Below are 13,387 nucleotides of genomic sequence, written 5' to 3' on the forward strand. Positions count from 1 at the left end.
AATATTAACTTAAGTGTTTACTATCACTATTTAACTCCTGGTACTGGCGATTCCCAGCAAAAGATGAGAAATTTGACAAGCATGTGAATCTATCAGGCATACTTCACCCCAATGACCTCCGAGCAGAGTGATGCACTGACTTCAGTGCTCTCCAACCAATGATTCCTGTCTGAACAATGAGAGGACATTTGAAGCAAACCCCAAGCCAGGAGAATGAGAAACCCTCATCACACAATGAGAGTAAGGCTCATAGAGTGGAAAGCACAGCTGATGGGTGAAATGCTTGGAAAATGTCTCCGCCACCGAAAATCAGGCAGGACACATTCCAGCCCATCATTTTTCACTCAGTGTACCACTTCAGACAGAGACCAACCATATGTATATTGGTGTTGGTCCCACAGGAAGAGACCAGCCCAAACGGCCGGGCGGGTCCCCGTCCGACCTGGAACAAATTCAGCTCTATCCTGTGGCACACAAACCCTCCATGACTCGTTTCCAGAAACCAAGAAAGCATACTCATAGCGCCGCACGACCACTCTGCAAACACAGGGGCAGGATCAGCCCACACCTCAATATTGATAGAGTAGTCCCTTAATTCCAAAATTCATGTTGACCTCTGTCCCTGGCGAGGCAGCTTTAGGTTACCCATGTCTGGGTAGAGGAGGGTGCGAGCGTGGCACAGGTACTATTACTTGTTGAGCACCGCCTGTTTTTTCACCCACTCTTCATCCAGCCTAAAGCCCTGCCCCACTTACTGTGGCGAGGATATGATCTTCACAAAGCATCTCCTCTGCGGCCGAACAGTCTCCCACTTCTTGGCCAAATCCACTAGAACACCAGCATCCAGAAGTCCATATCCATAATGGTGGCTCACTGGAACAGAGAAGGGGTCATGGTTATACAGGAAAACATTATAGCAGAAACAATTCTCCAATTCTAGTCAGAGACACCATCTACCTCAAATAATCATCCTAACTGTACAGAGATAACACTCACTGAAGGCCAGAATTAATGGCAGAGCACATCATAAACAGCTAGAACAGATGAGGTGTCACTGAAGAGCAAGCCCACAATCCAGAAGACATGCCACGGAGGAATCCAGCTCAGAGGGCACACCAGGATACGAGAGACCGGAGGACACAATAAATCAAGACTTAAGGACAAATTGAGGATAATTCTGAAGGAGCAGCATGGTGAACCAAGACAAAAGGAGACCACAGAAAGGTTTACTACTAGGATTTCAAGTTCTAAATATTGACTACAAAAATATTGTCTAGTACATGTCAGTAACTAGACATTTACTAAGGGTAACCCCAGGAATATGGTCCCAAACTAGAGGACAAAACATGGGAGTCCAGAGCAGAGGACAAAGCACGGGGAGACATGGCATGAGAGCCGAGACAACAGGACATGGCAGGACCCCAGGACAGACAACATGGTATGAGAAAACACAGCTTGGGAGTCCAGAGCAGAGGACAAAGCACGGGAAGACATGGCATGAGAGCTGAGACAAAAGGACATGGCAGAACCCCAGGACAGACGACGTGGCATGAGAAGACACAGCTTGGGAGGCGAGATCACAGGACAAAGCACGGGAAGACATGGCATGAGAGCTGAGACAAAAGGACATGGCAGAACCCCAGGACAGATGACGTGGCATGAGAAGACACGGCGTGGGAGTCCAGAGCAGAGGACACAGCAGGACCCCAGGACAGACGATATGGCATGAGAAGACACGGCTTGGGAGTCAAGACTAGAGGACAAAGCACGGGAAGACATGGCATGAGAGGCGAGACAACAGGACATAGCAGGACCCTAGGGCAGACAACACAGCATGAGAAGACATGACATGAGAGCCGAGACAAGAGGACATGGCAGGACCTCCGGACAGATGACATGGTATGAGAAGACACGGCTTGGGACTCCAGAGCAGAGGACAAAGCACGGGAAGAGACGGCATGAGAGCTGAGACAACAGGACACGGCAGGAACCCAGGACAGATGACATGGCATGAGACGACACGGCATGAGAGCCGATACAACAGGACATGGCAGGACCCCAAGGCAGACGACATGGCATTAGAAGAGATGGCTTGGGAGTCCAGAGCAGAGGACAAAGCATGGGAAGACACGGCATGAGTGCCGAGACAATAGGACATGGCAGGACTCAAGGACAGACGACATGACATGAGAAGACACGGTTAGAGAGTCAAGAGCACAAGACAAAGCACAGGAAGACACAGCATGACAGCCAAGACAGCAGGATAAGCAGGACCCGGGAAGACACAGAATGAGTGCTGAGACAACAGGAAATGGCAGGATCCCAGGACAGACGACATGGTATGAGAAGACACGGCTTGGGAGTGCAGAGCAGAGGACACAGCAGGAGAGCTGAGACAACAGGACATGGCAGGAACCCAGGACAGACGATGTAGCATGAAAAGACGCACTTGGTAGTCCATAGCAGAGGCCAAAGCGTTGGAAGACATGGCATGAGAGCCGAGACAACACGACATGGCAGGACCCCAGGACAGACGATATGGCATGAGAAGACACGGCTTGGGAGCAAAGACCAGAGAACAAAGCACAGGAAGAGACAGCATGAGAGCTGAGACAACAGGACATGGCAGGACCCCAGGACAGACAACATAGCATGAGAGGACACAGCTTGGGAGTCCGGAGCAGAGGACAAAGGCCCTCATTACAATATTGGCAATATTGTAGCGGGAGCAGGCCGCCAGTGCGGCCTGAAATCCGCCGGCTGTAATTTGACATCCCCGCTGGGCCAGCAGGCGGAAACAGAGTATGGGGCCAACGGGGAGTATGGCCATAACATTGCAGCCGGCTCCTAATGGAGCCGGCGGCAATGTGGCGGTGCGGCGGGTGCAGCAGCACCCGTTGCGCAATCCACTGCCCGTAATTCGGGCAGTGGATTGGTGATGGGGCTGTGCAGGGGACACTCCGAGTCACCCATTTCGCCAGCTGTTCCATGGCGGTATTTACTACCTCAGGTTCCTTTCTTTGCACTTCTCCCTCAACTACTGAAAGGTGAGGCTCTCATAAGGAGAGTCCACAGCCTAAGATGTGCTTTGCCCTGAAGGCATGTTTGTGTTACGAGTGGTGTAGGGTGTGCCTAACCCCTCTAACTTCTAGTCCCTCTTAGAGAAGTTTGGAGCAAGGACTAAGCCTAGATCCCTCTCTTACCCAAACCCCAGAGACTATGGGCCTGATTACAACCTTGGCGGATGGGATACTCTGTCACAAATGTAACGGATATCCCACCCGCCGTTTTACAATTTCCATAGAATATAATGGAACTTGTAATATGACGGACGTTATATCTGTCACGATTGTGACAGAGTATCCCCTCCACCAAGGTTGTAATCAAGGCCTATGTCCTGAAACTAGGTATAAGTGCAGATCCCTACCTAGTAAGAAAACAAGTTACTTACCTGTAACTACAGTTATCCAGTATTCGTATCTTTCATAAATTCACATGATTGAATCATCCCCGTCATCGAAGTGGGAGTCCCACGGTACATAAAATAGCAATAATTAACAAATAAAACTTTATTTTTTTGCCATAGGCTATAATGTAAACAGTGATTGCTCATATAGCCTATCCAAGTCCTTTTGTGAAAAGGACCCAAACCTGCCTGCTGACCAATCAGGCACCAGCACCCTCTAGAACACTCTCCAGAGAAGCTCCTTCCCTCAGATTTTCCAGCACGAGAGTGAAAGATTATAACCTGAGAGTAAATGCGAGCGTCAAAGGGGAGGAGGTTGGGCTGCATGTGAATTTATGAAAGATACCAATACTGGATAACTGTAGTTACAGGTAAGTAACTTGTTTTCTTATCCAGTAATGGATCTTTCATAAATTCACATGCTTGAATCTGAATAGTCAGCAGTACTGTTGATAAACATTATTCCCCGCAGTGGATGGAGGGTGCGAGCATGAAAATCCTTTATACCCAATATAAAATAGTTAGCTCATAAATCTTGCATTATGAACTTCAGAGAAATATAGATACTTCTAAGCACATGTACACATATACTGAACATTCATGTTATAAATACACACATATATATATATATTTATTCATATAAACTAAATATATACTTATATAGAAGCATATCAGAGTATATATGATGGAAATCACGGTTATTTGCATATAAAAAACATTTCTATATAACCAAGGAAAGGTCTCACCTTAATGAAAGAGATGGCATAGAACAGCTTGTCCTACTAGAGAGTCGGTTCTCTGTGATGACTCCAAACAATAGTGCTGCGTAAAGGAGTGCGTAGTTTTCCATGTCGCAGCTTGACATATCTTATCCAGGGCAATACCCTGAAACAAAGCAGCCGATGTGGAGACTGCTCTCGTGGAGTGGGCTCTCGGGCACCTAGTCAATGGTCTTCCTGCCTTGGTGTGACAGAATTGGATTGTCGAGGAAATCCACCGGGCTATAGTGGCCTTGGTGACTCCTGCTCCCTGTCGTCCAATAGAATAAGATACCAAGAGTTGATCTGATTTTCTGATTTGTTTGGTACTTTGAAGATAAAATTTGAGGCCTCGTTTGATGTCCAAAGAGTGTAGAGTTTTTTCTGCGATTGTAGTTGGGTTTGGAAAAAAGGTTCGTAGTATCACGGGCTCATTGAGATGGAATGAAGATGGCACCTTGGGAATGTATTTGGGATTGGTTCTGAGCATAACAAAGTCATTAGAAAAAAACAAAAAGGGTTCTTTAGTAGTGAACGCCTGTATATCACTGACTCTCCTGGTAGAAGTGAGAGCAAGCAGGGTTGCCACTTTCCATGTGATGTACTTGAGTTCCGCCCTGTGAATGGGTTCGAAAGGAGCTTTCATGAGCTGAGACAAGACTATATTAAGGTGCCACTCTGGCGGAGTAGCCGCACCGGAGGGAAAGTGCGGAAGAGTCCTTTCATAAACTGCTTAATGATTCTGGATGAGCCGATTGAGGGCATCTCAGCCGATCGCCTATAGGAGGCTATAGCTGCTACGTGAATCTTGACTGATGCATGACCAGCCTTGGAGAGTGAAAGAAGGTAAGAAAGAATTTGCTCAGGGTTAACTTGTAAGGGGTGGAAGTTGTTCTGAGAGCACCAAACACAAAATCTCTTCCACTTGAGTTTGTACGTCTTATTTGTGCTCTCTGCTCGTGCCCTAGATAATATCAGTCTGCATTCCTGATCGATGTTCATATCGTGAAACTCTCTGTACTCAGGAGCCAAGCATGCAATTGGAGCGAAGCTGGGTAGGGATGAAGGATGAGACCCTGATTCTTTGTGAGAAGGTTGTGGTTGCAAGGAAGGCGGACTGGATTGGCCACAGACCGGATTAGGAGCTCCGTGTACCAGTACTGTCTGGGCCATCTGGGGGCTATAAGAATGATCCTGCAGCATTCGGACTTCATTTTCCTGAGGAGCCTGGGAATCAGAGGGATGGGGGGAAATGCGTATGCAAAGATCCCGGACCATCTCATCAAAAGAGCATTTCCCCACGACCCCGGGAGTGGGTATCGACTGACGTAGACTGACGTAGAAGTGGCATTTGGCGTTCAGCTTGGTGGCAAACAAGTCTAGGATCGGCTGACCCCATAGTTGGAAGATGCCGTTGAGTACGTTCTGGTTGAGTTCTCACTCATGGCAGTTGTCGTCCGTCCCGCTGAGAGAGTCCGCTAGGGCGTTGTTGACCCCTGGCAGGTGCTCCACCCTGAGGCGAACATTGTGCAGTGTGAGCCAGTCCCAAAGAGACTGAGGAGAGGGATCTTGTTCCTCCCTGCTTGTTGATGTAAAACATACTTGTTGTGTTGTCCGTCCTGACCAACACTGAGGACCCTGGGATGCGTGGAAGAAAAGCTTTGAGCGTGAGATGGATCACCTTCAGTTCTAGCAGGTTTATGTGCATTCCTTTCTGGAGATTGGACCATCTGCCCTGAATGCGCATGTCTTGCAAATGGCCTCCCCAGCCTTCCAAGGAAGCATGTGTGGTGATGGCAAGGTCTGTTATTGGTGCTAGAAACATAAGACCTTGGGGGAGGTGGTTGGTCTGAGACCACCACTTCAACGCCTGCCGAATTTTTGGTGTGATAGTTATTAAGGTCCATTGGAGTTGTAGTTCTTCTTGCAACGGTCTCATTCTCAGCCTTGCTAGTCAAACCAGGATGATGGCTATGGAAATCATGCCCAGAAGCGACTTGAACAGTCGTACTGAAACAAACTCTTTTGTGGAGATTCTGACAGCTAAGTGGGTTAGCTTCTGCTCCCTTGCTGGAGTGAGATATGCTTTGTTCTGGATAGTGTCTAATTCTGCACCCAGGAAATCTCTTCTGCATGAGGGAAGTGTGATCGACTTCTGTAGATTCACTGTTAGCCCCAAACTGTGGAATAATTTTAAGCAAGTGTTTGTCGCTTTGGAGGCTAGTAGCGTAGACGGAGCTTTTATGAGCCAGTCGTTCAGGTATGGAAACACCTGGAAACCCTTGCTGCGGAGGAAGCCTGCGACTGGGGCAAGGCATTTTGTGAAGATTCTTGGAGCTGATCTCAGCACGAATGGTAGGACTTTGAACTGATAATGGGCACCGGCTACAGTAAAGCTGAGATATTTGATGTATTGGTGTGTGGAAATAGGCATCCTGGAGATCCAAAGTTGTCATCAAATCACCAGGATTGAGGAGGTGCAGGATATCTGACAGTGTGATCATCTGAAAAGATTGCTTCAGAAGGAACTTGTTGAGTTTCCTGAGATCTAGTATCGGACGCCATTCCCCTGACTTCTTTATTAGGAAGAAACGGGAGTAGAATCCGAGACCTCGTTGCTGAACTGGAACTGTCTCTATAGCTCCCTTGGCAAACATAATGAATACCTCCGTTGAAGCAGACGAAGATGGAGAGGTCTGCCTGTTCTTGGTGGATGATGCAGTGGTTTTTGTATGAATTCCAGGGTATGACCTCTTGTCACTATATCCAGCACCCATTTGTCTGATGTTATTTTCTTCCACTCCTGGATGTAGTTGGAAATGTTTGCTCCTATTTGTTGATGGTGTGAACATTGGGGAAGCATAGCCGGTGCCTGGAGAAGATCATTGCTTTCTGGGTTGATCTCTGCTTTGTGAACCCTGTCTTCTCTTACCTCCCTGTCTGGCGTAGGAAGCCATAGATGGTTGCCTGTACTGTTGTTGGTAGGAAGGCCTATATTGGGGTTGTTGGTACTGCCTGTGAAAGGAACCTTGAAATGAGGTAAAACCACCCCGAAAGGGCTGTTTCCGGTACTGCAGGGTACCTAGGGACTTGGCAGTGTCTGTGTCGGTCTTGATGGCTTGAAGCGCGTCATATACGTGCTTGCCAAAGAGAGATTCGCCATCGTAGGGCATGTCGAGGATACAGGACTGCACTTCCGGCCTGAAAGATGTGGCTTTGAGCCAACCATGGCGGCGTAAGACAGCGGCACCAGCTAGCTGGCAAAAACCAGTAGAAGCTGTATCAAGAGCGCAGTCGATTGTTTCTTACGACGTACGCTCACCCTCTTGGAGGATCTTCCTTGCCTCTGCTTGCTTGCTTTCAGGAATGAGGTCCAAGAAAGGTTGCATATCAGACCACATTTGCCAGTCATAATGACCCAGGATTGCCAATGAATTTGCTGCTCTGACAGTGATTGCTTACATGGAGGAGAATCTTTTGCCCACATTATCCAATCTCCTTCCTTCTCTGTCTGGAGGAGTACAGATAGGCGTCAATGGGTTCTTAGAACGCCTTTGAGCAGCTTGTGAAATAACCGAGTCAGGCTTTGGGGGGCCAGTAAGACATGCCGGAGAATTTTGGGTTGCTTTGTATTTCTTGTCCAGTTTTTGCGGGACTGGTGGGACTGTTGCCGGGTTGCGCATAATCTTTGTACCCTCGCTCCATATAAAATCGATGATCGGAATGGACCTGTACATGCATAAAATGGCATCCCCACACTCACAAAGTCCAGAAAAATGGATCTGGAGTTTGTGGGGTCACCTTTGCTAGTGCAGGGGTGCCCTCACACACAGGTACCTTCACCCTGTCCTCTGGGCTGAGAGGGCCTACCATAGGGGTGACTGTAGTGCATGCACTCGATTCACACAGGCTGCAATGGCAGGCCTGCAGAACCTTTTGCATGGGCTCCCTATGGGTGTCAGAATAACTGCTGCAGCCTATAGGGATCCCCTGGAACCCCAATGCCCTGGGTACCTAGGTACCATACACTGGGGACTTACATGGGGGGACCAGTATGCCAATTCTGTGAAGAAAAGGTAAAGTTAGCATACATTTACAGGAGAGGGCATAACTACTGGGGTCCTAGTTAGAAGGATCTCAGTAGACACAGTCAAACACACTAACAACATGCAGAAAATGGGGGTAACCATGCCTGAAAGAGGGCAGTTTCCTACAACCTCCACTCTTCAAAAATTGCCGAAAATCTCTCTCTAGATCTCCCTTCATCACTCTGCAACACCAGGCAACCAAAGACCTAGTGAAGGCCATTTCACTGGCCAGTTGTTGCCCAAAGAAATGGACACTGCAGCCAGACCAAACTACACCCATCGGACCATGAGTACAAAACCTACTAATATGCCAAGCTTGGTGGCACTGCTGCCTCCAGTGGCCAGACCGTGCAATAGCCCCAGGTGCTGCTCACCTCACGTCGGACACTTAGAAGGACAGTCCATTCCGGACTGAAAAAAGACTAGGAGGAAGCCCCAGTCGAGGGACTTCAGGAACCACCTCCCAGGAGATTGCCCTGCTGACCTGGACGCGACCCTCAAAATTACCTACCTCCTTCTTCCAAGGGCACCTTTGCGCACAGCTTATAGCTCACAGATTTGCTCTGCATCCGGCTGCCCTTTGCCCTGCAATGAAGATCCAGCTGTGACCTATGGGTGCCACACCCTTTGCGACCTGAACACCCCAAGGAGACCCACAGGACTTACCTTTACGTCCGCCTGAGCAGTGGTTTTCCAAACGGTCACCTGCAGTGGCCTGGCACCAGCTCCATCAACTTTCTGCAGCTGCTCCTGCTGGAACCGGGAGTTGCTCAAACTTCTCCACCTGGTTCAGGGTACCCACCGACGACCTTAACATACCGCAAAAGGAGACATTGATAAACGCATTGCCTAATTTACTGTGGATTTTCAAAGTATATTTCTATTGATTCCTATGGTGCGTAATTGCACATAAAAAGGCTAACTTTATTAAAACTTTAAAAATCATAACTTAAAAAGTACCAATTTTGATGGTCGTGGTCTTAAAACTTTTTATAAAAAAGCTGAAGTATTTTTGTAAATTGGTCTCAAGTGTATGCCATGATTTATTGATACTGTGAGTACAACAAATGCTTTGCACTTCTCCAAGATTGGCTTAACTGCTCAACCAAGCTACCATAAAAATTAGAGCATTAGGTGGTCTAGTTTTTACCTCTGTAAACCAAAGTGCAGTTGCCTGTACCCCCTGCACAGTGTGCAAGATTTGCACACTACAGAGGGCCAGCCTCCTACAACATGGGAACCCAGAGCAGAGGACAAAGAACGGGAACCAAGAACAGCAGGCAGGCAAATGGGAGTCTAGAGTAGAGGATCCAGCCTGGGAGCCCACAGCAGCAGATACTGCATCAGAGCCCAGACTATAAGACAAGACATGCATGCTTACAGCTGAGAACATAGCAATTGGAGCCCAGAGGTAAGGATACAGGATTACAGCTCAGAACAGAAGACACAGCATGGGAGCCCAGTGCAGAAGTCATTGAATGATGCTCAGAGCAGAGGACAGAGCCACAGAGCCCAAAGAAAAGGACATGGTATGGGAGCCAAGTAAAATGACACAGAATGGCAGCCCAGAGAAGACACAGAATGGACAGGGACAAGGAATGAGAATCTAGAGAAGACACAACAAGGGCCCCCAGAGAAGAGGGCACAACATGGGAGCACAGACCAGGGGACATCACATAGGAGCCCAGAGCAGAAGAGACAACATAGGATATGGGAGCCCAGAGCAGAGGATAAGTCATGGGAGCTCATAGCAGAGGACATGTCATGGGAGCCCAAAGCAGAGGACACTACACTGGAGCCCAAAATGCATGAAATGACATGGGAGGTCAAAGCAGACAACATAGTGGATTGTTATCACAGAGCAGAGGATGTGGCATGATGGGTGCAGATGAGAGACCAAAACATGAAGGCTTGGAGTATGGGAAATCACAATGAAAGCTATAGAGACACCCATGGAGTCAGGGAGAAAGAGGGGAATGACACATAAGAAATGGAAACAGAAATTCCAGCTGACTGCACCACAGTTTTATGATGTGCAGAAAGCATTAATTGCCTACAGTACATCTTCACAGACTTCAAAATGTTGTGCCACACTCACCTTTACGACCAACTCCATTCAAGACCCAGTCATTGGCCTGTAAGTGAGCAGGCCTTGATGCTCTCACTACAAGATGCTGCATGTCCCTCCAGGTGAGAGCTGGGCTGCAAAGAGAAAATGTGCTCTTCAGACTAACTGTACCATGTGAGAAAAGAAAAATACAGACACATGCATCTGGCTGCGTACAGACGGATCCAAAGTGGCTCCTATCTAAGCTGGAATTATAGGGGAACCCCGAAGTAATCTGTATTATCAATCGCAGCTGATTGATAAGCACCGGGCATCTTCTGCCCCACTGGCCATCCTTCACCCTCTTGACCCTACTGCTGCACTTGATTCAAACCACAATCCTGCCACAAGAAATGTTAAGGCAGAAAGTACAAGGGCAGCCTCGTCTAAGAAGACAGGGGACTGGGCCAGAGCCTGACTGTGCTGAGCTACTTGTCTACTGGTGACATTTATCATGCAACATAATGAAATAATGGAAACAATTATGTCTGGAAATCATTGTACCGGACATGTCTAACCTGCCCCAAACCACACACGTTCTTCTCTTTTATGAATAAAGAGCATATTAACTAAAGCACAATTACTCAATGATCATCAATATAGCTGCTGAGTGTTCAAAGGCAAGAGCTTTCAATCAGTTACTGAAAATGTAATCTGCACAACGTTGTTGCTGTTTAATGATGTTTTAATTTTGGACTAGTAGCTGATGGCATAATGGACCCAAAGACCCCATGCGACAAAAAGGAAGACTCTATAAAGAACCAAACACTACCTGTGAGGAAGGGTTGCTTTTTGACATGGTTAGCCCCCACTTTTTTGACTGGTGTATGATGTAGCCCAGAAATTGTAGTGCCCAGGGCCCCTGCTAACCAAGGTCCTGGGCCAGAGCTCTTTCCCTAAAACTGTTGTGATGCATTGGCACAGTTGGACACACCTTTAGCTACCACTACAAGTCCCTATTAAATGATACTTAGGTACCCAGGCCATGGGGTAATAACGGTAGGCCCCTGAGGGCAGCAACACTAATTGTGCCACCCTCTAGGGCCAGGCATCCAGACACACTCAGCATTGTCATTGCAGGTTGGGTGTCCTGGTATAAACCTAAAACACAAATTCGACATGGTACACTGTCTGTGTGCCCTGTCCACCATACACTGCATTTACTATGGGTACGACACCACTCTAGCAGGCCTTATAGCCTTAATGCAGGGTACTCCATATTATATCTGAGGGCATAGCTGCTTAAGCAATATGCACCCACTGTGTCCTTGCCAAACCTAGGACATAGTGAATGAACAGAGCAGCCATTTTAAAATGCAAGTACTGGACACTGTTCAGTACGAGTTTCACAGCAACATGATGACCAATCTGAACCCTTGGTTGTTTAGTACCTACCAAATCAGAATGATAAATACATACTGGTACCACACTGGTACCAGTATTGGATTTATTATAAAATGTACCCAGAGGTCACCTTAGAGGTGCCCCCTGCAAATGTTAACAACCCTGACATGGCTGCTGACTGGCCCTTGTGGGAAAGTGGCACCTTGTTGCAGTACCTCCTCCCCCCCCACACACCCCCTTGCCTGGTTTCTGAATGCAACTTGGACTGGAGTGCACTGGGATCCTGCTAACCAGGTCCAGTGCTAATGTTATTTCCCTAAAACATTGTAAAAGTAATTGGATACACCTTTAGCTACCACTAAAGTTCCCTAGTAAAGGTCCTTAGGTACCCAGGGCATAGGGTACTATGGGTAAGACCCCGAGGGCAGTTGCACTGATTGTGCCACCCTCAAGGGCCATGCATCCAGACGCACCCAGCACTGCCATAGCAGGCTGAGTGTCCTGGTGCAAACCTAAAATACAAACTTTACATGGCACACTCTCTGTGTGCCCTGTTCAACCTACACTGCAACATGTTACGGATAAGTCACCCCTCTAGTAGGTCTGACAGCCCTAAGGCATGGTGCACCATACTATATGTGCATACTATATGTGCAGGCATAATTGCACAAGCAATACACCCCCACTTTGTCTTTTCACAGAGCAGCCATTTTAAGTACATGTACTGGAAACTGGTCAAACATGAGTTCCCCTGTTACATGATGGCTACTCTGTACCCTGGGTTGTTTGGTATCAAACAACTCAGAATATTAAGTCCAGTATCAAATTTAACCTTAGATGTACCCAGGGGCCACCTTAGAGATTCCCCCTGCAAATGCTAACTTAACCTAGCATAGTTGCTTACTGGTTCCATCCAGCCTGCCACTTCCAGACACCCAACTTATAAACCTGTGGGTGAGCCCTGGCTCTCTGGTTTGTAAGACAATGCCCTTCCTGGGTTGAGGAGCTAACACCCCCTCCCTCAGGAATGTGCAACACCCTGGCGGTGAGCTTCAAAGGAACTGGCCCTGAAACTCGAGCCTCCAGGCCTGCTGCTAGCAGCAGAGGACTTCCTCCCTTGCAAACCCCCACTTTTGGTGGGAGCAAAGGCGGGAAACCTGACAAAGGGTAGGTGGAGTGGCCTCACTAAGCAAGCACCACCCCTAAGAACTTGCAGGCGAAGTGGACCCTCCATTCTATTTTTCTCCATGTTGGATGGCAAGAAAGTATCCAATAAAGTTTAGGGAAGAGACCCTTCCCACAGGAAGTGGTCACTATAGTGGGTGTAGCCACCCAAGGGTAAGTGTCCCATTGGACACTTCCAGGTTCCCCCTAAAACGCCCACTAAATTCAGTATTTAGTGGGCTCCCCAGGCCAAGATTTTAGATTCATCTGGAAGAAAGAAGACAGCACCAAAGAACCCGCCAAGACAAAAACAGAGGAACTGCTGCACCTGAAGAGGCTCCAAGACCCCTACTTGCTGCATCAGTGTCCCGACAAGCTCCGATGCGGAGTAGCTGACCACTCGACCATCCAGGTGACTCTGTGCCAAGAGGTTTCCAACGCTGCTCCCGCCGGAACCCGG

The 13,387-nt window shown here is 48.0% G+C and overlaps 1 protein-coding gene across 1 annotated transcript in view; it reads right to left on the minus strand.

The window, feature by feature from the left end:
- The window catches only part of PCSK4 (proprotein convertase subtilisin/kexin type 4), a 2,195,633-nt gene that overhangs the window by 534,545 nt on the left and 1,647,701 nt on the right, over nucleotides 1-13,387 (minus strand). The window contains exons 10-11 of the mRNA XM_069215864.1: nucleotides 10,411-10,514; nucleotides 756-873 (exon numbers count right to left, since the gene is read on the minus strand). Coding sequence (XP_069071965.1) covers nucleotides 756-873; nucleotides 10,411-10,514 — 222 coding nt within the window. The remainder of the gene's footprint in view (nucleotides 1-755; nucleotides 874-10,410; nucleotides 10,515-13,387) is intronic.

Source organism: Pleurodeles waltl, chromosome 12, assembly GCF_031143425.1.
Source record: "Pleurodeles waltl isolate 20211129_DDA chromosome 12, aPleWal1.hap1.20221129, whole genome shotgun sequence".
Taxonomy (NCBI): Eukaryota; Metazoa; Chordata; class Amphibia; order Caudata; family Salamandridae; genus Pleurodeles; species Pleurodeles waltl.